We start from the raw sequence: 25,496 nt of genomic DNA on the forward strand, positions 1-25,496 counted from the left end.
CGTCTTCCTATAAACTCTTCATAGAAACTCTCTTTCAAATTTCAATCCTCATAAAAAGAAATAAAGAATCAACCAAAGACATCCTTAAATTTTCTCTCTCCTTCCTCCTCAAATCTTTGCAACAATGGAGCATTCTGGGTATGACAAAGATGGCATTCACAGATCACTTAGGCCAAGTTTAATTACACCCACAAATCCAAATCTTAATATGGTGTCATTTCTTTTCAGAAATATTTCTTCTTACCCAGAAAAACCTGTTTTAATTGATTCTGATTCTGGAGAAATCTTGAATTTTTATAAGTTAAATTCCATGGTTTCTAACCTTTCTTATAGATTAAGCCAACTGGGTATTCAAAAAGGACATGTTGTTCTTATTTTAGCTCCAAATTCTATGCAATACCCTGTAACTTTTCTGGGTGTTATTGCAACTGGTGCAATTGCAACTACTGTCAATCCTATTTATACAGTTACTGAAATTAAGAAACAAGTTCTGGGTGTAGTAGAAGACTAAAAGGTAAAAGACGCAGAAAAGAGCAAATTGTCCCATTTATTCTTTCAGTTGCTATTTTCCATTTTCAATTGGACTATTTTTCATTTTCTGTTGGACTTTCTTTTCTTTCAGTTGGACTTTCTTTTCTTTCAGTTGGACTTTGTTTTGTTTCAGTTGGATTTCTTTTCTTTCAGTTAGACTTTCTTTTCTTTCAGTTGGACTTTCTTTTCTTTCAGTTGGACCAACTGAAAGAAATAATGGGCCAACTGAAAGAAATAATGGACTAACTGAAACAAAATGAAGACTACCTGAAGAAAAATGTAGACTACCTGAAAAAGAATAAAGACCAACTGAAACCCAAGTAAGTCTAACTGAAGCACAAAAACCCACTGAAAAACAAAGAAGACTAATTGAAAACAAAATGAAGACTACCTCAAAAAAAATTGGAACCACCTGAAAAAAAATGAAGACTAACTGAAAAAAATTGGAACCACCTGAAAGTCGTCCGACCAAGATTATGGTCGGACGAGTCCGACACAATACGTTCTCAACTAGTTAAGGGATCCCCTTTTTCATAAATATTAACATTCATTATTTCTGCAAAACTGTCTACCATGCAAAGTGATTATATTTCATGATAAGGTAATATAAAAAATCTCCAATGTAATTTTAAAATTTAAAATGTACCAACAAATAGCAGAAAAAAAATGGCTCAAAAGGAGAGAGATAATTCTTGAACTACATGGTTTAACATTCTTTTTAACCAATTTTTTATCACATGCTTGCACATCGAGTATTATGGATGTCGTATAACTCCTTCATTTAATTTATAATTTAATTTATAAATTTATTTTACATTAGAAAAACTAATCAGAAACTCCCTTGCAATGCCAATATAAAGAACCACCCTTATAATTTAGTAGTATGTCTTAGGTGCACAGGAGCAGATTAGGGAAGCCCCATATAGACAACAATAAATAATAGCCCTCCTTCACATTATCACTCCTCCTTTTCTTTAATAACACAATTTGTTGGAGGAAATACTACTATACATAATACTACCTCTGTTTCGTTTTAAATGCAACAATTAGAGTGACACAGACCCCTAATTGAATTTTCTTAAGGGGTGATTAGAAAAAGGAAGGGACATGTGATTATATTTAAGTGAAGAGAGAAAGTAGGTCCAAAAACAAGAAAAAAAAAGGAGAGGAATGTGGCCATCACCACCACTATCATTACCTAACACTACCACTCTTGCTTCCATCACCACCACCACAACCACTATACTACCACAATCACCACTCTTGTTGCCATTACCACCACCTTCTTGTTGTCCCCACCACCACCCAACCACCACTACTACCACATCATACCACCACCACCGTCAAAAGTACCGCCATAAACCACCGTCAAAAACACCACCACCATCTAAACCCTAAATCCACTTCATAAACCACCGTCAATAGCACCGCTCAAAACCCACTCCATAAACCACTGTCAAAAGCACCTACCATCAAAACCCACTCCATAAACCACTGTCAAAAGCACCTACCATCAAAACCCACTCCTCCTCCACAACAACTTGAAGATGAGAGAAAGGGATCGGATATAGAGAGATGCAAGAGAGAAACAAATCGAGAAGAGAGAGAAATCAAGAGAGAACAAAGGAAGATGGACCGAAGGTGGTTTTGGGTTGGAAAGAAGGACAAAGGATGGACACCGGCAGTTTTGGGTTGGAAAGAAGGACAGAGGACGGACGCCGACGATTTTGGGTTGGAACGAAGGATAGAGTACGGACGCCGACGGTGGCGCGAAGGTGGTTCAGGGCTGGTGGGGGAGGAGATCGAAGGTGATGATGGTGGTGGATGGCGGAGGGCGGAGGATATAGTACCTATGAATGATCGAATCCAGTCTATATCACCGCGCTTAATCGCTTTTAAAAATATATAATATAAATAGTTAAATACATGATAGATTTGGTAACGTGATAATACATCCTACCAAAAAGCCCCATCCTTAATCCTCTATTATATTAAAAACATCCCATCCTTTTTACTCCCTCAATCCCTCATCATGCTCATTTGCTCTCTCTCTCACACCAAACATAACAACAAGGGTCCCATTCTCAATCCCATCACTCTCAATCTCTCTCAACAATTAACAATAAATCCCACCACCTCTTCCTTCACATTTCCTCCATTAATACTCCCACCAAATCTTCATCACATACACTAATCTCTCTCACTACTCCGGCGATATTTTCCGAGCAGAGGTCAAAGGTCAGAGGTCGGCGGTCAAAGGAGAGAGAAAATGGCTGCGGCATTAGAATGTTGGTCAAGTAGAACAAGCACAACAGAAGAAGATACAGTTGAACAAGTTCTAATGCGTTCTCATCACAGATCCGAAGGACTTCCAGAACCTTCTACAACTACTAAAGATACTTCATCTTCTTCTGCAATGCAGAAACGTTTCCAGAAACTATCGAGAAACGTTTCTGAAGCTATTGCTTCACTTAAAAACTCACTTAATCTTGACTCTCCTCGTCAAGTTACTCCTAAAATTGACGGTCATCGTAATATTGTTTGGGGTAGCGTTGTTCGTAGTCTTACTCAGCTTTATCCGGGCAGCCAACTGCCCGAAAAACTTGTCTCTAATATTCGTAAACACTACGATTCCATGCCTTTAAGGTAGGTACTCTTTATACTACTTGTTCGTCGTTCTGAAATAAGTGAAACACTTCTCTCTCGAATTGCATCATTAACAGTTCTCTTAAAAAACTTTTTTATACTGAGAGTAAGGTATAGCTTAATTGGTTGGTTAGAATCAAGGATGTATTGGCATAATGGTTAAAATTGAGGTGCTGTGAATGATATGTTACAGGTTCGAGTCTCCCTTCCCCTTCTTTGTACTGCCTTCGAATCAAAAAATAATAATTGATTGGTTAGAGCTTTTCTCCCGATTATAAGAATCTTCGGATCCACACTCTAGTCTCTAGCTCAAAAAGTTAAAAAAGCTTTTCTCGATATGATAGAAAGAAGTGTTTCACTTATTTCATAATAGCAGAAGTACAATTTTTCGGTTTTTTTTTTAATATTCTTATTGACTAGAGTATATTGAACAAATATAATTCAATTTTGAAGTAATAATAAATAAAAAGTTAAATTGTTAATTTATGTCTTCCGCCCAATTAATCAATCGGTTTTTTTTTAAGGAGGATAAAGAATTTGGATCCAAAGAATTTATGTATATCGAAATGCATCATTAACATAAAACCGAGGAGTGTTTATAGTTATTTTTAAAATGTTAGTTTTTTATACATAGAGAGTGAGGTATAGCTAAATTGGGTTGGTTAGAGCTTTTCTCTCGATTCTAGGAATCCTCGCAAAAAAGAAAGAAAGAAAGCTTTTCTCGGTAAGATAGAAGTGTTTCACTTATTTTAGAACGGCAGAAGTACAATGTTTTCGATTTTTTTGAATATTCTTATTGACTAGAGTATATTGAACAAAATAATTCAATTTTGAAGTAATAATAAATAAAAAATTAAATTGTTAATTTATGTCTTCCACCCAATAAATCGGAAAAAATTGGATAATATTTGGTCTAGAAATGTAATTTATCTAAGAATTTTTTGTGTTGTCATTGTAAAGTTATTAGATTTTAATATATGGTGGTGATTGTAAATTTATAACAGTTATGCGCAAGCGGGGTTTGATATGAAAGATGTGTTTGTTCATATAAGATTAATTGAGCAAGCGAGTGAGGAAGATCAACCGGCTGTAATAATACAAGAGGTATCTGAGGATGAAGTTCAGGGGGTAGTTTATAGGATTACATTTGCTTGTAATTCGTCGATTTCGTGGCCGGCTGTGTCAGGAGCGTTAGAAAATGGTTCGATGTGTTGTAAGAAGATACAGATCTTTGAGAGGAAGAGTTCTACTTTAGGCATACTTCATGTTTTAGTCCAGAGTGGACAAGAAAAGAATTTTAAAATTCGGATTGAGAATGCGTTGAGGTCGGCTTCTAAGAAGCCGAAACTTAGCAATAGGAAGCTTCCGTTTGGGCTTTGCGGGTGTGATCAGGATGAGAATGGTAGAGGGAGGGATTTTGGGGAGATAGAGGAGGAGTTTGGGGATCAGAGTTATAGGAATAGTGTGGAGTGTTCGAGTGAGAGGATTGAGCTTTCGATGCCTTTGTCGTCTTCTTCGATTGTGGTATCGGTGGATGAGTGGCAGACGGTGAGGGCAGGTGGGGATGAGATTGGGAAATGGTTGTTGAATTCAGAGAATGTGGAGTTTGGTGATCAGATTGGGCCGAGTTCGTTTAAGGGTGTATATAAAGGTAAGAGGGTTGCCATTGAGAAATTAAAAGGGTGTGATAAGGGGAATGCTTACGACTTTGAGCTTCGAAAAGATTTGTTAGAGCTTATGACTTGTGGGCATAAGAATGTAGTACCGTTTTATGGTGTATGTGTCGATGAGATTCATGGGCTTTGTGTTGTTACTAGGTTCATGGAAGGGGGATCAGTGCACGACTTGATGCTGAAGCACAAGAAGCTTCAAATTAAGGATGTAATGAGGATTACTATAGATGTTGCAGAGGGTATAAAGTTTTTGATTGATCATGGCATTGCTTATCGAGATCTAAATACTCAGAGAATCTTATTGGATCGCCAGGGGAATGCTTATTTAGGGGACATGGGAATAGTCAATGCATGCAATAGCACCGGTGAGGCAATGGAATATGAGACTGATGGTTACCGATGGCTGGCTCCTGAGGTATTTTCCCATTTTAAGTTGATTTTGTGGAATTATACTTTCAACTTAATCAACAGATGTGTATTATTCCAGCTTATTTCTCTTCAAAAACATTGAAAATTTAAGATTGATATTGCTGCTTAACAAAGATCAAAATTGTTCGTGGCATCTTGCCCGTTCTTCACTGCAAACTAAAAGTTAATGTCGTATAAGTATATGAATGCTGACACCCACCACTTTTAGTGGCCACAAGCCCACAAGTATAATTACTTCCCCCTTGTAGTAATTAAGAATATGTATCAATCATATTTTCTTAGAAAACTTTGTAAGGAAGCATAAGAAATCCTTTTTTTAGTGACTTTATGAGATGATTTGTGCATTTTCGTTCATCATCAATCAATGCATTTCACAAGGTATATGATTGAATAATTGAAAGCTACAGGATAATTTTGGATCTTTTGTGCTGAACATAATTACTAAGTTGCTGGAGCCTTTGGCAATAATGCATTTTTGTTCATCATCAATCAATGGGTTAATGAATGAAAAACTGCATGTATCTCTTACTATATAGTTCGGATTTCCTGCCTTCGGGTACCTATACATTCCGCTATATATCAAAATCTGCGATGCCACCTGAGCAGCCACTGGTAATGAATAATAATATTGAGAGATTTTCTTTGTAATGGTACTGAAAATTTTACACTAAAAGATCAACTGGGAGCTTCTGTTATCTTAATCATTTACTTAGTGTAATTTTACTTAAGGTTTTGAACGTGTGAATAATTCACTGATTTGATTCATTGTACATGAGGAACATCTATCCTCATTTGTCAAAGGAAGAATTTATGTCACTTCAAACATCATTATGGTTTGAGCATGCATAACATGTCTCCATAATTGGTTTTGCATAATATTACTTAATTGATAGTTCAACTTTGTCTGTCTAGTTAAAGCACAAGTTTGTTCGTGTAATTGTGCAGTAGAACCACTTTATGTCTAGTTTGGGGTCATTGATGAGAAAGAAGTTGCCTTTTGTTAATAAAATTTATTATGATAAAAAGCTTACCTGTGGATGGTATTCTTAACTTTGCTTCCGTAACTTCTCGCCCCTGAGGTGTTACGGAGATTGTTGATTACTGAATCGGTCTGCTACAACCATTTGTTTTTCCATTGATTTCCAACTTGTTTCAGTTATTGTTATTAATGCCGACTGAAAGTATTTTCAAGGAGATTTAGGCATAATCTGATTTTTGTTTAACAGATCATTGCAGCTGATCCCGAAAGTGTCAGTGAGACGTGGATGAGTAACGTTTACAGTTTTGGAATGGTAGTATGGGAAATGGTAACTGGTGAGGCTGCTTACTCCGCATACTCACCTGTGCAAGCTGCAGTTGGAATAGCTGCTTGCGGTCTTAGACCTGAAATCCCTAAAGATTGCCCCCAAGTCTTGAAATCTCTCATGATCAAGTGCTGGAACAACAGCCCTTCAAACCGGCCTCAATTCTCTGAGATTCTCTCGCTATTGCTGCGGCCTAGCATTAGTAGTACTCCAAACAACAGGTGAATGTACATAAACGTACCGTTTCTTTGTCTGATTAGTGATTTCACCCTCTCATGGATGTATGTAGTGCAAGTTTGTATTTCTTGATGATGAATGAAATTAAAGTTTTGATCTATGGCCACACTTCTTTGTTCAAGTCCCCTTTCAGAAAAAAAATGGACATACTAACCTTCGTTTTTTTAATAAGTGACACATTTCTCCCTTTTATGTGAGTTTTTGGGAGAAGTATGTCACTTATTAAAAAACGGAGGAAGTATATGGTTAGATAAGATGCTGAAATATCATTGCATCACTTCTTCCTTTGTGCACGTCGTTTTCGGTGGCTGCTGATTGGATACTACTAGTACATAATGTAAGAATTGTAGGAGTTTGGCAAAAGAGAAGAAAATGAGGGAATGTGTACCCTGATAACCCTGCATGTTTTGCATGATCAACGTGACTTTTGGCTTTGTTTCCCTTTTATGTTTGTTTTGTGGCAAACTCAAAGGGTCCCTAAAGGGCCTTCTTTCTTTAATTCAAGTATCACTCTATTCCTAATTGTTGTTAAATGAAATATGGTGTATATCCGTTTTAACGTGTATTTTCAAAATATAATTTGTTAATAATTTTATACTTTATCTGTCAGGAAATAAGTTAAAAAAATTTCGGAAAACTTTCACATAAAAAGAGAAGTGTTTCACTTATTTTACGGGGTATTCTGTTTAACTTTTTGTTTGACAGTGACCTTCTAATTTTTTGGACCACTTTCTCCTGAGGTAATCCAGGAAATAGGTAAAGTTTAGTGGAGTTTTCTTGTTTATGGACCATTTTTGAGTCCCACTATCACAACATACTCGATTAAAACTAGGGAAGAATGTTTGTGATTACCTTCTTTCGGTCAGCAAATCTTGAAATTTGCTGTATTTCTGTAATAGCAATATTGCATTACCCATTTTAGTGTATTTGTGTCCAAACTTTGTTATTCTTCACTTGTCATGTTTGGCTGATTAATTGGTTATGTTGGCTGTTTAACCTAACCTGTTCTGATGGTGTATGTACCTCCTTTGAAATCCTTAAGCTCTTGTACTATTAAGGTGAATTGATCTTATATAAGTTAAAATAAGTTGAACATAACAGACCCTAAGTATGGTGAAAGCGTATATTTTATTATTGTAATCACTAACATTTTTTATTAGTCTAGATGGTGTGTTGTTCCTTGTCACTTATTTGGATTGGCGAAAATAGAGGGAAAGGGAAGGAAGTGAAAGGAGGGGGAAAAGATTTACTAATCGTTTGGTTCAAAATAAGGAATTGAAAGGAATGGAATGGGATAAAAGGATGGAATGGAAATGGAATGTGTTACTTTAGACACTTGTTTGTTTTGATGTAGGAATGGAATTATTGGCCTAATGACTCCCTTACTTTTTGTTTCCTGTGGTGTGAGGAGGGTTTCAAGATGGGGGAATCAAAATTGGGCTAGTAAGGGAGTGAAAAAAATTGATAACCCAACCAAACATAAAATAAGGGAGTGTGTTACCTCAATCCGTTTCCAAACCTAAAATATTTCCAACCAAACGGACCCTTATTGTTTAGGTAAGGGATTCACTGGGGAAGGAATGGAAAGGGAGGGGAACAAGTTTCATTGTTTCGATAAATTTGAAGAAATTTGAAGGGAAATGAACTTTCATCTTCCCCATCCTTTTTTTGCTTCTTCTCATTTTTCTCAAATGTTGCTATCCAGACAAAGTATATATATTACATATTGTTATAGCCTTCATTTTCTACTTGATTTTGGATAAATGAAAATGTTGAATGATTGAAGAAACGATTATGTGAATTTTGTAGTCAAAGAAATCTTAGCTCATAATGGTTTTGCATTTTTGATATATACAAACCTAAGAGTTATTCTAAGAGTTAGTAACAAGTATGGTATTAATTTGCAATTTACGACAAAATCATCCGTCAATATATACTAACAATATTTGTTATTATTGTCTAATATTTCCACCTTTTCTTATATGCATCAATATTCCAAATTTCGATTAGTTTATACTTGTGATTTGTGTTAAGCATCAATTACTATAAAAGTACTATAAACTTACCCCAAATGTTTGCTCATTACGGCTCCGTTTGGTAGGGCGTAAAATGTTTTCCCGGAAAACTGTTTTCTTTTATTTTCAGTTTTACATTGTTTGGTTGGCAAAAGAGTGTAAAATCATTTTCCCTTGGGGTAAAATTACTCTCCCAATGATGGAAAACCATTTTCCTTTTAAAATGAAGGGAAAACTATTTTCCTTGTCTCTCTTGTACACTCCTCTCACTACCTCCTTACTTTCCCTTTCATTTTCTTTTCATTTCATCATTTTTTTTACATCGAACCAAACAACGGAAAACTAATTTTGGAATTGTGTTCTCCATTGTAAATTGTTTTCCATGAAAATCATTTTACACTGAAAATGTTTTACGCCCTATCAAACGGAGCTACGTGGTAGAAATCATTGTTTTGACACTTCTCTTTATTGAGTAGTTGTACAAAATTAGCATCAAAGTTGAGGAACACATGGAAGATTTTAGTGCAACGATGTACGTGTCTGCCGTAATTTTGCTGCCTAATCCACATTGACATGTTCAAAGGTCCACAAAAATAGAATTTTACCCAAATCTCTTGTTATAGTAAACTAGTAGTAGTAGGTGCTCATATCATGTTTCATGTAGTATTTATTTTTTTTGTTGCTAGAGAGCTATTAAAATGGATGAAGAGAATCGATTTCAGGATTTCTCAAAATCGAGAGGAAAATTCTAGCTAATTGAGTTATCCTTCACTCTTTCCATGTAGTAGATATATTAAAGGCATGTTCGGTTTAAGCTTTTGAGATAGCTTTTAGTGTTTTGACTGAGTCAAAACACTAATTAAGAAAAATAGGAGTGTTTGGTTAAATAGTGGTATGAGTAGCTTTTAGTGGTTAGAAGTAGTGTTTTGGTAGTGTTTGTCAAAAGTTATAATGTATAGTTTTTGGAGTAGTGTTTAGTGGTCTATGAATTTTATATTAAAGTTTTATTTGAGTTTTTGACTAGTTATTTGTAAACAGCTACTTTGACAATTTGTTTTACCGAACTTCAACATGCATACCGCTACTTTTACATCTAACCACCAACAGCTATCATCACAGCTAACAGCTACTCTCACAGTTAACAACTACTCTCACAGCTAAAAGCTATTACCACACCTACCGTTGTCGAACACGCCCTAAGTCTATATAATACGAGTAGCCGATCGGCGATCGAGTACCAAATATGAACATAGGTCATGTTCTTGTAGTTAATGATTACTGACGTCTATTACTCTATTAGTATACTAATCCTCTTTCCTTCAATCTAGGACTTCTTATTATATCCTCCCATTACCAAAAAGTTATGTGTTCATAGTGGTAAAGTAATCGTCCATGTGAATTTACCGGCAAACATGATCTTGTTCACGTTTGTAAACTTGCTTCGAACAATTCTTTAATCTGCACATAATATTTTTCCATGTGACTTTGGAATTAAATTAACATGATTTGTTACTTAAGTACTATGTACTAGCTCAAGTCTCTTGCAATAAGAAATTGTTTAAGTACTTTTCAACATCTTAGATTTGACCAAGGATTTTTTTTTTGTGATTAGTTAGATACTTACAAGATTAATTAATCTATGTAAGAAACTTGTCATTTAGATAATTTTATAAATGAAATCTGCAATTTCCATCATACCACATTTTCTAAATTTTTGTTTATTTTCTCATTTACATCCCTCAGAAGGAGAAAATTATAAAGTATTAAATGAGTAAATGAGCATGTGCCGCATTAGGGAAGCTTATGCCCTTTTTTTTCTCGTTTATCTCCATTATCGGTTTCAAAGCACAAGTTTTGTTTATTCAGTTAGATCCACCATTATCTTGATTAGCCATTTTTTATTACTATATATTTTAACTTTATGTTAAACTAGACTTATATTCTTTTTTTATGAAGAGCTTTTCTATTCATATATTGGTTACATCTATGATCTACCCATATAAAAAGTGTCAAAATTAATTTAACATCCACAACATGAGAGGGAAATGTGAGGCTATGATTATCTAATACCTATGATTTATACGATTTTCATACGGGTTCAAAAGTATGCTATCACATTATCTTTCTCACTATTAATTAAGAGAGCCTAATTTAAGGTACGAGTATATAATGGACATCTTTACTACTAGACCAAAACTTCAGAAATAAACATTAATACCTAAAGGCTGAAATCCTATATAATTTCAACACAACTAACAATAAAAAAGATAGTTCCATAAAATTAATCGTATGTACTATGTGTTGTAATTTAAATATTACAATTAGGGGTGAGCACAAATTAGATCTTCGAAACCGCTAATATATGATATCCGCACTTGTTTCAAAATCCTCAGAGACCCAATATCTGGAAACTTTTGGATCCGATATATATTTCCTATTGTTTCTAATAGAAAAAACTTAATTTTATTAGCTTTTTCGAAAAGCTAGTAAAGTTGAAGCAAATATAACATATATGGTATATTGGATATCCAATACTCCATATCCTTCCACTCATATCTCATATAGTGGATACCCGAAAACCCAAAACAAGATATGATTAAAAAATATTTCCAAATTGGATATAAAAAAATCAGATCCAATCAGATTGAAATCAAATTTATTGGATATTCAGATAGTTTTACTTAGCCCTAATAATTATCTGATAATCATTGCATCTAAAATGGTACATTCAGTAAAAATGTAGAGGCCATTTCATGATATTTTATAAAAATAAATTCTTTGTACTACCCTCGCACAGGACCTCCACGGAGATGCCCATTACAAGCCCCCCTTAAATTCGAAGCAAGTGTTTGAGATTGAGATTGAAATTGAACCCAAGACTTTTGTAGGGAATAACCCGACCCGATCACAAGAAAACAGGCAGAGGAGCAGGGCAACGGTATTAGACATTAAGGAGAGAGAAGTGAGTGGGTCTCGATGAGAGCCCAGACGAGTCTCGTGTGTGATAGTCTAACCTAGATTAAGAATCTAGTTCCCTTCCAACCAGGTCTAGGGTAGGGTTTCAAATCTGCCCTATCTCTTAAAGCCCCAAAGCTCAAGAATGGAAAAATTCACCACTTAAGTCAATCGCAATTTCTGAGTCCATTTTATGATTGTAAATTTGTGAGTTGCGACATTGAGATCACATAATCATACAATAAGAATCAAGAAATCTCCTTACAAAAAATTCAGAGGGATTAAAATACATGGGCCTAATCCCCTTATACACATACAAACCCAGCCCAAGAACCACAAATATTACCCCCCCCAAAAAAAAAACCAAATACAGAAAAACAAAACAAAACGACGACGCTCTGATACATTTATCAGACAAAACTGTGTTCTACAGAAAAACACTTGTCTTCGTACAAATCACGCTCAATTTTTCTCTCTCCTGCAAAAACAACAACAATTTGGAGAGAGAGATAGACAGAAAGATGAAATGATGGAAATTTTAGGAGAGAGAAAATAGACACTTTCAAAAACAATGGGGCTTACTTAGTACATTTTGTTACTTCTACTAAAAACCCTAAATTTGGTAATGTCCATAAATACCCCTTTTATATAAACTCTCTACTATTCTATTCTCTTTCTTCAATCGAAGAATTTCACTTTCACAGAATTGAAAATTTTCTCTCTCTAAAAAAAATTCACTTTCTCTCTTCTCTCGTTTTTTTTTGGATTCGATTCTTTCTTCGTCGGCATTCTCAGAGGTGTAGGTAGGTATGTTGTTCTTTGCTTTTAATTTTCGCTTTCTCGCTTTTGATTATATTTTTGGTATAATTTTGATGATGTGTTGTGTTAAGTTGCTTTAATTGTGTGATTTGGAATCGAAATCAAGGTTGTTTAAGTGTCGAAATGTTGTAGTATTTGAGGTTGAAGTTAGGGTTATAAGTTGCTTTAATTGTGTGATTTGGAATCGAATCGAGGTTTTATAAGTGTTGAAATGTTGATTTACGTGAGAAATGAAGTTTATGAGGTTGAAGTTAGGGTTAGGGTTTCTGATTGTGGTATTGATTGTAATTGGAGATTATTTTAGTGTTAATTTATTGTTGTTGTTGTTGTTTGAATTAATATTGATTTTGTTGACTATTCCAATGGTGTGTGGTCGGCGATTTTTGACCAGTTGTTTGCACTATATGCTTCCAAGAAAGAGAGCTGGTGAAGGTGAGGTAGTTGACGGCACAACCACTTCTTCTTCTTCTTCCGCTTTTAAGAAGACTCGGATTGAAGGATCTAGCTCGGCGTCGAATTCGGCTGAAACGACATCCAATAAGTTGAATTCTGATAGTAGGTTTACGGTTGGGAATAGTGAGAGCGGAGCTACGATCACCATGGCCATGGGGGATGGTAATCCACCAGACATTGATGAGGATCTGCATAGTAGGCAGTTGGCTGTGTATGGGCGCGAGACGATGAGGCGCCTTTTTGGTTCTAATGTACTTGTTTCTGGGATGCAAGGCCTTGGAGCTGAAATTGGTATAGATTTTTTGCTATGTCTTCGTCATTTTGATGTTTATGCTGTATTGATTGTTTAATTATATTGTTTTTTTGTTAATTTGGAGCTAATGCAATATTTCAGTTTTTGTTCATTGATAATTTGATTCCACTTGTTAAAAATACTTACCTTTATTTTTTTAGATGCTAACATTTCAACATTTGATTATTTTAATCCACTCACCAAATTGGCAAATGTTGCATCTAAAAAAATACAGAGGAAGTATATGGATTGTGTTTTTGATGCCATTATGGAGCTATGCTGCTACTATTGTGGATTTATGGGTTTGCCTTTTTTCTTTAATTATTCCACTCTCTGTCCTCCGAAAGTTGTTGAAATTGAGGTGATCATTTTGTTAATGTGTTTGGTGTAGTTCTCCAACTGCGAGTCATTAATTAGGTTCTTACTGTTAAGACGTTGCCCAAATGTTTTGTAAAAGATCCAACTTTTATCCTTTTGGCATGTAGTTGACCAGCTCTGATTTTGTGTTGTTTAATTCACTGTACTATTTGTCATATGTGAAAATTATTGATCTTAATAAAATAGGATTTTGAACATTTCTGTATACTAGTTTGTAAGTTGGAAAATTAGTAAATTTGAAATTGTTAGTGACTAGTTGTCTGAAGTTCCAAATTTTCTCAAGACAAGTGAGTAATTCGTTAAGCTTTTCATGGACTACATCTACTTCCTTCCATGCATGTTGGCGGTTCTCCTTGACGTTTTGTCTAGAAATTGAGGTTTGTGGGTGTAAGCTAGAAATGCTACAATTATAGGTGTTGAATAGAGTTTACTGATCTGCTTATCTCTGTTGTTTCCGAGATCGTGGACTGTAGAATAACTAGATATTTTTGAAACTTTTGTGGCCTTCTGAATCTCCTTATCTCAAAATTAATTAGGAAATTCTCATCAGGAAGGTAGAGCATCTGATAAGGATTTTGAGGTAGGCTCTGTATGCAATAGATATGGCTTTGGTTGCTAAACTAGTCACCATTGAGCTCTAGAATTCTATTACTCTGCTAAATGTCAATGCATCACTATGTATGACTATCATCCATTAACCGTGAACCTTGGGGCATACAGTTTTGCCTGTATTTTTTTGTTAGTCTTTCTACTTAAATTAGCTGGGGCAGATCATGATTAATATCTAAATATGCTTCTTTGTCCTTTGTGTTTGAATTTACAGCAAAGAATCTTATCCTGGCTGGTGTTAAGTCTGTCACCTTGCATGATGAAGGGACAGTGGAATTGTGGGATTTATCCAGCAATTTTGTTTTCTCTGAAGATGATGTTGGTAAAAACCGAGCGCATGCTTGTGTGCAAAAGTTGCAAGAACTGAACAATGCAGTGCTTGTTTCAACTATGACAACAAAATTGACAAAGGAACAGCTTTCAGATTTCCAGGTACTGCCTTATATATGTCGTATCTATCTGGATCACTATTGTGAATAACAGACACTAAAAATACTATGCCTTGATATGTAAAAATGGAATTCGCTCCCTAAGATTCTATATGATATAGGTGCTGTACAGCTGAATAGATATGATCTTGACCCTATGGCATTTACTACGCATACAAGGTGGATATATACTGGATATATTTACTTGATCAAGATCATCTGTTGATTTTTTTGTTGATTGACATCTGTGTTAGGCCTCATTGAGGTACTTAGACATTGTTTATGGTATCTCTTGCTATAGTATAATGACCATGATCCTTTTTCTGGTATCTAGGCTGTTGTATTTACTGACATCAGCTTGGACAAAGCTATCGAGTTCGATGATTACTGCCACAGTCATCAACCCCCTATTGCTTTTATTAAAGCCGAAATTAGGGGTCTTTTTGGCGGTGTTTTTTGCGACTTTGGACCTGAGTTTACTGTTGTTGATGTGGATGGTGAGGAACCGCACACTGGTATTATTGCTTCAATCAGCAATGACAACCCTGCTCTTGTATCATGTGTGGATGATGAAAGGCTGGAGTTTCAGGATGGTGATCTGATTGTATTCTCGGAAGTCCATGGAATGCCAGAATTGAATGATGGAAAGCCAAGAAAGATTAAAAATGCAAGGCCCTATTCTTTCTCCCTTGAGGAGGATACCACAAACTATGGTGTTTACCAGAAAGGTGGGATTGTGACACAAGTCAAGCAGCCAAAGGTCCTGCATTTTAAGCCTTTGAGAGAAGCACTTAGTGATCCTGGTGACTTTCTCTTGAGTGATTTTTCAAAATTTGACCGTCCCCCTTTGCTGCATTTGGCATTCCAAGCTCTAGACAAGCTTGTGTGTGAGCTAGGACGCTTTCCTAGTCCTGGTTCTGAAGAGGATGCGCAGAAATTGATAACTATAGCCACTAAGATAAATGAGGGCCTAGGTGATGCCAGGGTAGAAGACATTAACTCTAAAGTATTACGGCACTTTGCTTTTGGCGCTAGGGCTGTACTGAATCCTATGGCTGCTATGTTTGGTGGTATTGTTGGACAGGAAGTTATGAAGGCTTGCTCTGGGAAGTTTCATCCTCTTTTTCAGGTTGTTACTGGTCCTGATACTTCTTTGCCAAATTTCTGTCTAGGGTTTGCTTTAACCTGTTTCTTATTTTTATTTTTCTGTAGTTCTTCTACTTTGATTCAGTCGAGTCACTTCCTACTGAACCTGTTGAACCTTCGGATTTTGCTCCAAGAAACAGTCGCTATGATGCTCAAATTTCAGTTTTTGGATGGAAACTCCAGAAGAAGCTAGAAGATGCTAAAATATTTGTTGTTGGATCTGGTGCTCTTGGGTGTGAATTCTTGAAGAATTTGGCTTTGATGGGAGTTTCTTGCAGTGGCAAAGGGGAGCTAACAGTCACTGATGATGATGTTATTGAGAAAAGCAATCTCAGTAGGCAGTTTTTGTTCCGTGATTGGAACATTGGACAGGCCAAGTCTACTGTAGCTGCTGCTGCTGCCACATCAATAAATTCACATTTCCATGTCAAAGCCTTGCAGAATCGTGTTGGCCCTGAAACTGAGAATGTGTTTGATGACAATTATTGGGAGAATCTAAGTGTTGTAATCAATGCACTGGACAATGTGAATGCTAGGCTGTATGTTGATCAGAGATGCTTGTATTTCCAGAAGCCGCTCCTTGAATCAGGAACTTTGGGTGCCAAATGCAATACACAAATGGTCATTCCCCACCTTACTGAAAACTATGGGGCGTCACGAGATCCGCCTGAGAAGCAAGCACCTATGTGCACAGTGCACTCTTTTCCACACAACATTGACCATTGTCTGACCTGGGCTCGTTCCGAATTTGAGGGTTTACTTGAGAAAACTCCAGCTGAAGTGAATGCGTATCTTTCAAATCCTGGTGAATACACATCAGCTATGAGGAATGCTGGTGATGCTCAGGCAAGGGATACTTTGGAACGAGTTCTTGAATGTCTTGAAAGGGAAAGATGCAAGTCATTTGAGGATTGTGTCGCTTGGGCTAGGCTGAAGTATGTAGCTAACTGCTGAATTGCTGTCAATTATTCATTTTTGCGTCATCTCAAATTTTTTGTTTTCTGTAAACAGATTTGAAGATTACTTTGCCAACCGCGTGAAGCAGCTGACTTATACCTTTCCTGAAGATGCCGCAACCAGTACTGGAGCTCCATTCTGGTCGGCCCCAAAGAGATTTCCCCGTCCCTTGCAATTTTCGTCTTCTGATCCTTCGCATCTTCATTATGTTATGTCTGCATCGATATTACGAGCTGAAACATTTGGGATCCCTATTCCTGATTGGGCTACACATCCTAAGAAGTTGGCTGAGGCTGTTGACAAAGTCATTGTTTCCGATTTTCAGCCAAAAAAAGATGCAAAAATTGTGACGGATGAGAAGGCCACTAGCCTTTCCTCTTCTTCTATAGACGATGGAGCTGTCATAGATGAACTTATCAGTAAGTTGGAGCACTCTCGCAAAAATCTGCTGCCAGAATATAGGATGAAGCCGATCCAGTTTGAGAAGGTTCGTTTTTCTATTGTTCTTTTGTGTAGTTCAAACGTCTAAGAACTCTAAGCTAATGACTCAAGAAAATGAGGTTCTTTTCTATTTTCCATCATCATTCTCTTGCATGAATCTCAATAATAGCAGTAAATATAATGAATTAGACGCAAAGGACAAAGAGGAAGCTGTGTTTATAGGGAGCCTTTTGAAAGGGTGTTTTGCATTTGATCTGATCTGTCAATTTTCTTCTCTGATACTTTATTTCTGGCCCTCCTGCCTCATTTTCCCTGGTTCAATAGAGACTAGAGTATGGTATTTTGGTTCTAATCCTCATTCGACACTTATGCAGGATGATGATACAAACTATCATATGGACGTTATAGCTGCTCTGGCCAACATGAGGGCGAGGAACTACAGCATTCCTGAAGTTGACAAATTGAAAGCCAAGTTCATTGCTGGAAGGATCATTCCTGCTATCGCAACTTCGACTGCTATGGCTACTGGTTTGGTATGCCTAGAGCTTTACAAGGTTTTGGATGGAGGTCATAAGGTGGAGGATTACCGGAATACATTTGCTAATCTAGCACTGCCTCTCTTCTCTATGGCTGAACCAGTCCCACCCAAGGTCTTTAAGCACCGTGACATGAGCTGGACTATTTGGGACCGGTGGGTCTTGAAGGGAAACCCTACCCTGAAGGAACTTATTCGGTGGCTCAAGGACAAAGGTTTGAATGCTTACAGCATTTCATGTGGAAGCTGCCTGCTTTTCAATAGTATGTTCCCTCGCCACAAAGACAGGATGGACAAGAAGGTTGTTGATCTTGCCACTGAAGTGGCGAAGATGGAAATTCCTCCTACTCGCCGTCACTTGGATGTCGTTGTGGCATGTGAGGATGATGATGATAATGATGTCGACATCCCCCTCGTCTCCGTGTACTTCAAATAAGCTTTGATGTGATTGCGAAGTTACTATAATTTCCCATCCCCATCATCTCTATACACTTCCTATGGGCCCATAAGGCTGGCATAAGCTTTGCTTCGTACTTCGAAGCTTGCATGAGATTTTGGAGGACAAGTTTGCTCTTGATTCTGAGAGGACAGTTTCATCTGTAGCGTATTTGTACGAATGTTTATCCCATGCACATCCATCTGTTACATAGGAACCTAACTTTGGTTATGCGAGTTTATGAGCATATTTCTATATTGACGGATTTAACGCTGTGCAATGTTGCTGATAAATTGTCTGAAAAATCACCCAGATCATCTTTAGTGTAAGGCTAAATGTGAACAATTTGTTTTCTTTCAAATAACACAACAATATAATTACTAGACAAGCTTTATGATCTCCCTTTTGGATTATCATTTACTCATTTCAAAGGTCTATTTTGTCAATTTATAGTGCATTAGATAAACTTAATGTTAGTAGGTGATATGAATTTTGTATCTATTTAATGTGAAAATGAGCTGAAGTACTTGGAACACAAGTGAGCTAGACAGGGACAGATGTTTGAAAGTGTTGAAGTGATAATAGATAGGAAAAATCTATGATGTTTCTGAATAGCACCCATGATATGTGACCTTAAATTAAAGTTCGATAGACTGTTAAAGGACATATAAACCCAATTCACAACTACGTACTTAAGTACAAGCTTAGATGAGGAACCAATATGATGAGGATCTAATATAAGTTTTCGAATAAGGTTTACTAAGTTGGATGTACGACTAGTAGTTTATCACCAAGCGCTACTCAACAAAGAGTTCGTCAAATGAAAAGAAAAACTGCTGCATTTATTTAGGAATATTCTGAACGGAAAATCTAGTGGTTCGTAATGGTCTTTTGGAAAAAGAATGTGAGGCTTGATATATTAAAGTTTTCGAGAGTTAAAAGAATTGAATTTCTCGATCCTGTTGCTACCGACTTCCAACAAGTGGGGGAGAGAAGCATAATGGAAGAGTGACTAGCTAGAGCAATTTTGCAGGTTATGTTACGGTCACAAAAGAGATGAGTGATGCAAAGTTGTGTGCTAAACCAGTAATTTTCATGGTGATCTTAAGAATCTTCCTTTCCCTCGTAAAAGAATCATCCCTAAATATGTACTCCTATGCCTTCAACTCAAGGTGTAGATTTTGAAAGGGTTGAAAGATGAGAATTTACGGGTTTTGTTTCTGCATTCCAAGTACATAAAATCAAAGTTCAATGTACTCTAAAACTTGAAGAATAACTGAAACATGAGAGCACCAAATGATGCATCTGATCTTGGGAAAAAGGTGCGTGCTCTGCGTTCCCGTGGTAAAGTTGCAGTCTAGCGTATGATATGGCGTTGTGATCAGTCTGGTAAGATTTTATTTCATGCAATAATTTTGTTAGAGCAGATTCATTGTAGACATCCCATGTAACCAGAGAGCTTTTACTAAACATGATTACTTTAGTAACTAATGACTGGTGAGAAGAGCAGGCAGAAACGCAGAATGACTGAAGTCGAAGATGACTACCATTGATTAATTCTGTAATCATACATAACCATCATTGAACAAAAAATCTATACTGGAGGTGGTAGCATCACAGTAACAATATTTGACCAACAAGGAAAGAGCTTATAGAGAAACCGAGTCAATCACAAAATTTCTTGGGTGATACCAATCAAACTCAGTGTTACTGCGGCACATGATCCACAACTCCATAATAGAGCATCATCTAGATTTTGATTGTTAGGCTATACCTGAAGAGGACTATAAAAAAGGAGCTTTTCTTCTGAAGATTATCTCCATCAAGGTATTGCAGGCTGAAACCCTCTGTATGTAGTGTATTTGTGTTGACGATCAATTTTTATCAGCACCTTCATCAAATTCGGCAGAGCCACCAGCATGAAATTCCAGTTGTTTCTTTAGTTTTGAGCATCTCCGTCTATCAAAATCTTCCCATCCCTCAACCTGGCAAAGAGATCCGACTTATAGTCTTTTAAATAGAATATCAATCAAGTAGTGAAGTAAAACAGTATACCTGACGAAGAATATCAATTGTTATTATTGTCCCGTGGAGATCAAGAGTTGAAAGCTGAACACACTTTTTGAATAGATTAGATGGCAGTGATTTGAGTCCATTGTTATTAAGATGCAACGCCTATATTCAGCAAAGATATGGTTATGCATAAAAGCAACAGACATCATCACATCAGTACTAACAGAAACTGGTATGGAGCTCAACCTTTAAGATTTTTAAATTGCCGAATGTTTCTGGTAACTCTGCGAGAAGATTTGAGGACATATCAACCTGGAACATACAGAAAATCCCGGAAAAGAAACTCAACATCATAGATTAGGAATGTTGTGCTAAAACTTGAACTGATAACTGTATTTTATGTATGTTTGTTGCTATATTGATTAAACGGAAAAATATAAATAAATTTGTGGCATATCTTATCAGATAACTACCCCCAAGGTAAAAAAAACATAACAACAAAAATAAAAATAAACACATACCCCACCCTTATAATCAATACTTTTTTACAGCTACTGCATTCTGCAAGTTATCACATTCAACACAATACTTTCAACACTTTACCACTTATCCAGCCTCAGATCCATATACATCGCAAAATAAAAATCACATCTATACAATTTTCACCACCTTGTCCCTTTTCTATGTCCCTGTTACATTAGTTGTCTTCCTCGACAGGAGGGAGAAATGAAGAACAAGATTAATTGCTTATATTAATTGCTTATATGTTTATGGATTTTCATGCTCCATAAAAGGCTTTGAAGGTGTTAGTTTTATATACACATTAAAGACTTAAAGGTGGTTTGTATGCAACTATTGTACATCAGGGTAGTTTCCTGATCAAAGTCCCCACATAGTGCACAGTTCTCTACAAATGATTCAAAGAACATAGAGTTATACCTCAATCAGAGAGCTGCAGTCACCGAGAGAAGGAGGTATGACAGTTATACTGGAAAAATAAAAAGAATATCAAGTCAATATGATCGTAAATTCTTAACGCAGAATTAGCTCAAAGTTATGCTTGAAGCTATTAACTATGCATTCTCGCTAAGGTCATGGAAGTTCACAATTGTCAAATTCAGATTAAGACAAATAATTATCAATTTGCAGAAGACAAAGAAGATTCATGAGATTCCAAACAGCCACAATTCCCTTTGTTGAATTTGACTTATTTTGCTAAACTTTTGCTGAACTTCAATAATTGCTTTCACTTAGCTTACATTATAGAAGTATCGATAAGTTAAGAAGAACAGAGACTTAGTCATCAAGGCTACGCATATACTAGCTTCAAGAATCTGAACTTTTACATCTCTGTCTCAAGATAACAACAAATACTGTTGAGTTTGCCCTCTAGTTATGTTGGGCTTAGGATTAGATGATCTAGGGTTATCAGTCAATTCAGAATCACTTTATCATATGTGTATGAGTACCCACCGGTTGTTATTGACTTTCAAGATCTCCAGCCGAGTCAAAAGACCAATTTCTGACGGGAGATTTGCTAATTTGTTGCTTGCAACATGCAGTTGCTCGAGGTAAGTAAGTGCACCCAAGGAAGAAGGCAAAGTAGTCAACCTGCATAAAGTAAGAACTTCAATTAATTACTTCGAGATATCATCTGAATAATTTCACCAGGTAATCAGAATGAGTAACGAAGAACAAGTACCCATAATTTAAAACAAAATAAGGAGCTCTCACGGTCATCTTCATGGGAAATGTCTTTGAAGTGAGAGCTCTACCCATAAAACTCCTACTATTAAGATATGCTACCCCCTACCCAAAATTCGTGTCAGTTCATATTGGTGATAACTTACAAAATTTTCCAACAAAGTTTTGGAGTGATAAACTCCAGGGCATGCATCTTTTCAGACTGCGTTTCCATTTAATCATAAAAGTATATGAAAGCTAGCAAGGCATTGCTTATAATGGTTTATGACCAGAACACTTACTGATTTTGATCCAAAGAAAGATATGTTAAACCCTTCATCTCAGTTAGGCCTTGCCAGCTTATTGAATCATCCAGGAGTCCATTCGAATTCAAGACCAATTTCTAAAAAAAAACAGAAAACGTAAGTGCAATGTTTATGTACAGCAAAAGATTTTTCAAGAGCAACAGATAAGTGTTACTTTGGGATCCAAAACAAAGGGAAGGGTAAACAGAAGTTCTCTACCTGGATATATTTCAAGCAGCCAATTTTGGCGGGTATGTCATGTATGCAGTTGTTGCTGAGATCAAGCACTCTAGCAAAAGATCCCCATTCCCATACTGCATCAGGTATAGCCTTCGTTTTTTTTCCAATTTACACAAATAGATACAATAATCAGACTCTTAAAAGAACACAGTTACTAAAATCATCCCAACAAGCACGTGAATAAATCCTACAACAGCCATCACCTCAATGCCTCTGAAGAGGCTCCCGCACTGGGCGGGTAAGTGAGGATTACCATCATGTGAATGCAGTCTTATTCCTATGTCAACAGAGACACTATTTCCAAACCAACCTAAACCCCTTATGCGACGAGAGTCTGTTATTTCACAGTAAATAACAAGCACTGGCAATTATAAGTAAGAAATTCCCAAATAGGCAATTCTAATCCAAAAGCCTTGGTGAATGTTGACTCCATTCTAAAAAGCGAAAAGAATTCCATGGAATCATCCCCTTAAGTAACCTATCATAGTATCATTGATCGAAAGTAACCATTCCCAATATCTATAAGGGGCCATGATCAAACTTCGGAACATAATGCTATGCACACAGAATATTCATCTTCACTTGTTGAAAATCAAAATTCCAGTACAATGCCATATACATTAATTCTAAGCTTAAAGCACAATATTCCACTTTGCAATAACATTCATGTGAATCAGATGAAATTAAGTGAGTATACCTTCAACCGCGACTCGGATAGGCCGATAACACCAGTGGCCTTCCATCTTTCACCTCTCGTTTTAGTCACAAGACTTCTTCGATAACTATATATTTGTATGTGCTCTTCCACCTGAGTTTTTTGATATATTGCAGGAGAATTCTTTTGCAATGGACCCTCCTAATTATTATACCCAAATCAAAGAAAACAAACAAAACACTTCCTTTATTACCACATTCAAGACCTCGGATCAAATCCCGTCTACATCACTACGCTTAGTCGCTCTCTGGCACCCACAAAAAATAAAAGTTCATTGATACCCATATCAAACAACAAACAAAACACTTCCTTTAATTAGTTTAATACCACATTCAAGACCTCGGATCAAATCCCGTCTACATCACTACGCTTAGTCGCTCTCTAACACCCACAAAAAATAAAAGTTCATTGATTCTAATTCCCCAAGATTTACACAATTCAATTCAAATCTTGATAATCTTTGAAATTAACAGAAAAAATAATAATCATACATTTGATACATTACATACCCCTTGATGAAGACCCTGAGATGCAATTAACATGATTTTTGACCCATTATGAAGATCACAAGCACCTAATGTATCAGAATCATTCAAAACTTTTCCTACAAAAAAAATCATAGAAACATAAACATAATGATAATACTACTAATCAAAAGAATATGCGATTTTTAATACATGAAGTAGAAATGAGGAGAGAGAAAAGATGAAACCTTTGAAAATAAGCTTTTGACCACGAGGGAGAACATTAGTGTGGGAAAGAAGTAAGAATTTGAGGTCAGCAACTGTGTTATGATTCGATGTATTAAGACGAATTGTTTGACCTCCAAATTTAATCTGCAACTTCAAATTTTCTTCTTCTGATGAACTTTTTTTGTTTTCAATTTCTTCATCTTCTTTGTTGGGATTTCCTTTGTTTTCCATTTTCAAGTCTTTCTTCAGTGGTTTGTTGCTTGTGTTCTCGAGTATAAATCTGGAAATTGTCCTCTTGAGTCTTGAAGAGAATTCTATTCTCTATCACTATTGTCTTAAATTTTTTGTGTGTCCAGACCTATTGGTGTTAATGAGCGACTAAGCGCGATAATGTAGATGAGATTTGATTTCAAGTTATGTGTATTATTTTTTCAAGATGTATTTAAGTTAGATGTTATCCACTTATTTTTAAGAACTACTAAGATGATAAATTAAAGTACAAGTTGAGTTTGCATAGAGGCGGATCACGGATGTATACATATGCATGAAACAATATGGATACGGGAAAATTAGAAGATCGGGTAAGATATAATGATATAAATATTGGAAAAATAAATTATATACAACTCACTTTTGTTTGATTTTCAAATTTATGTTGTATTTAATTTCTTTAGGCTTTTATATTTTACGTACTTTACCGTTATTATAATATGTATCACTTTACATAAAGATTCTAAATCTAGAATTAGCATATGATGTAAGACATATGTCCTATAAGAGTTTTCTCTTTGCCTAAACTTTTCTGAATTTAACCTATTGGGTCTGATTGAACTTTAATGTTGAAACTTGATTGGACTTTATCAGCTCTAATCAAGTGGTCAAGCCCAAATGTTATCTTATAATGGTGAAAAGAATGCACCTTAGTGTCCTATAAGCATTTATAGTGATAAGATATAGGCTATGCCATATGACATGTTCGATGAGAGTCTGTGTCTAGTACATGTCATATAAGGTACACACTACCCATGTAAATCACCCTAAATTAAACCTAACTATGAGCTACTTCCTTCGTTTTCTTTTAGTTGTATCATATTAATGTTTTGACTGTTTTAAATAAATTGTACCAGTACCTTGTTTAGAAAGTTTTGATCCTTCAATTTACCAATCTACATAAATATCGTACTCTTTTACTAAAATAAACTCACTTCTTCTATCGTACCTACCATCATATACCAAACATCACATGGATTGTTTTATAAATTCAAATTCCTAATATGTTCTCCTTAATATCCAAACAATATCTATTCCAAACTCTTTGAGTAAAACTAAAAAAGAACGGAGGAAGTAATTTAGATGGTGGTAATATGGACCTTATTGGCCCAACTAGCAAGGGTTCCAAAGGCCAAAACAAGCATATGGGCTGATCATGAGATCTAAATGGGCTTAATCTCAAGTCCAACAAAATCAAAAGAGATGGAGAGAGAAATCAAATGAACCTGGAGAATGAGGACCTTATCTTACTTCATTTTTTTTTTTGAATAGTAAAATTAATTCATTAATAAAA

General features: G+C 36.0%; 3 protein-coding genes across 3 annotated transcripts; 2 read left to right on the forward strand and 1 right to left on the reverse strand.

Annotated features, from left to right (window-relative positions):
• Positions 1–2,534: 2,534 nt before the first annotated feature.
• On the forward strand, positions 2,535–6,928 carry LOC104900241 (uncharacterized). The gene is made up of 3 exons (XM_010687623.3): positions 2,535–3,177; positions 4,182–5,265; positions 6,506–6,928. The coding sequence occupies exons 1-3, from the start codon at positions 2,801–2,803 to the stop codon at positions 6,806–6,808; spliced, it is 1,764 nt and encodes a 587-aa protein (XP_010685925.1). The 5' UTR covers positions 2,535–2,800; the 3' UTR covers positions 6,809–6,928.
• Positions 6,929–12,230: 5,302 nt separating this feature from the next.
• LOC104900242 (ubiquitin-activating enzyme E1 1) lies at positions 12,231–18,554 on the forward strand. The gene is made up of 7 exons (XM_010687624.4): positions 12,231–12,597; positions 13,001–13,353; positions 14,556–14,773; positions 15,104–15,898; positions 15,982–16,850; positions 16,927–17,359; positions 17,688–18,554. The coding sequence occupies exons 2-7, from the start codon at positions 13,014–13,016 to the stop codon at positions 18,282–18,284; spliced, it is 3,252 nt and encodes a 1,083-aa protein (XP_010685926.2). The 5' UTR covers positions 12,231–12,597; positions 13,001–13,013; the 3' UTR covers positions 18,285–18,554.
• Positions 18,555–19,808: 1,254 nt separating this feature from the next.
• On the reverse strand, positions 19,809–24,303 carry LOC104900243 (plant intracellular Ras-group-related LRR protein 8). Its single transcript, XM_010687625.4, has 10 exons — positions 23,953–24,303; positions 23,750–23,844; positions 23,223–23,381; positions 22,505–22,615; positions 22,283–22,383; positions 21,771–21,908; positions 21,237–21,285; positions 20,544–20,609; positions 20,340–20,459; positions 19,809–20,269 (listed from the first exon to the last, which is right to left on the reverse strand). Exons 1-10 carry the CDS (start codon positions 24,161–24,163, stop codon positions 20,159–20,161), a joined length of 1,161 nt encoding a protein of 386 aa, XP_010685927.2. The 5' UTR covers positions 24,164–24,303; the 3' UTR covers positions 19,809–20,158.
• Positions 24,304–25,496: the final 1,193 nt, after the last annotated feature.

The sequence above is a fragment of the Beta vulgaris genome, chromosome 7 (genome assembly GCF_026745355.1).
Source record: "Beta vulgaris subsp. vulgaris cultivar EL10 chromosome 7, EL10.2, whole genome shotgun sequence".
NCBI lineage: Eukaryota > Viridiplantae > Streptophyta > Magnoliopsida > Caryophyllales > Amaranthaceae > Beta > Beta vulgaris.

What these genes read in the sequence shown, in the direction of transcription:
- LOC104900241 (XM_010687623.3), top strand. Translation starts at nt 2,801, where the DNA reads ATGGCTGCGGCATTAGAATGTTGGTCAAGTAGAACAAGCACAACAGAA. An exon ending in TACGATTCCATGCCTTTAAG is followed by an intron (nt 3,178 to 4,181) that starts GTAGGTACTCTT and finishes AATTTATAACAG; the next exon opens with TTATGCGCAAGCGGGGTTTG. An exon ending in ACCGATGGCTGGCTCCTGAG is followed by an intron (nt 5,266 to 6,505) that starts GTATTTTCCCAT and finishes TTTGTTTAACAG; the next exon opens with ATCATTGCAGCTGATCCCGA.
- LOC104900243 (XM_010687625.4), bottom strand. Translation starts at nt 24,163, where the DNA reads ATGGAAAACAAAGGAAATCCCAACAAAGAAGATGAAGAAATTGAAAAC. An exon ending in CTTTCTTTGGATCAAAATCA is followed by an intron (nt 21,909 to 22,282) that starts GTAAGTGTTCTG and finishes TACTTTATGCAG; the next exon opens with GTTGACTACTTTGCCTTCTT. An exon ending in CAATTGATATTCTTCGTCAG is followed by an intron (nt 20,270 to 20,339) that starts GTATACTGTTTT and finishes TCTCTTTGCCAG; the next exon opens with GTTGAGGGATGGGAAGATTT.
- LOC104900242 (XM_010687624.4), top strand. Translation starts at nt 13,014, where the DNA reads ATGCTTCCAAGAAAGAGAGCTGGTGAAGGTGAGGTAGTTGACGGCACA. An exon ending in AGGCCTTGGAGCTGAAATTG is followed by an intron (nt 13,354 to 14,555) that starts GTATAGATTTTT and finishes TTGAATTTACAG; the next exon opens with CAAAGAATCTTATCCTGGCT. An exon ending in AACAGCTTTCAGATTTCCAG is followed by an intron (nt 14,774 to 15,103) that starts GTACTGCCTTAT and finishes TCTGGTATCTAG; the next exon opens with GCTGTTGTATTTACTGACAT.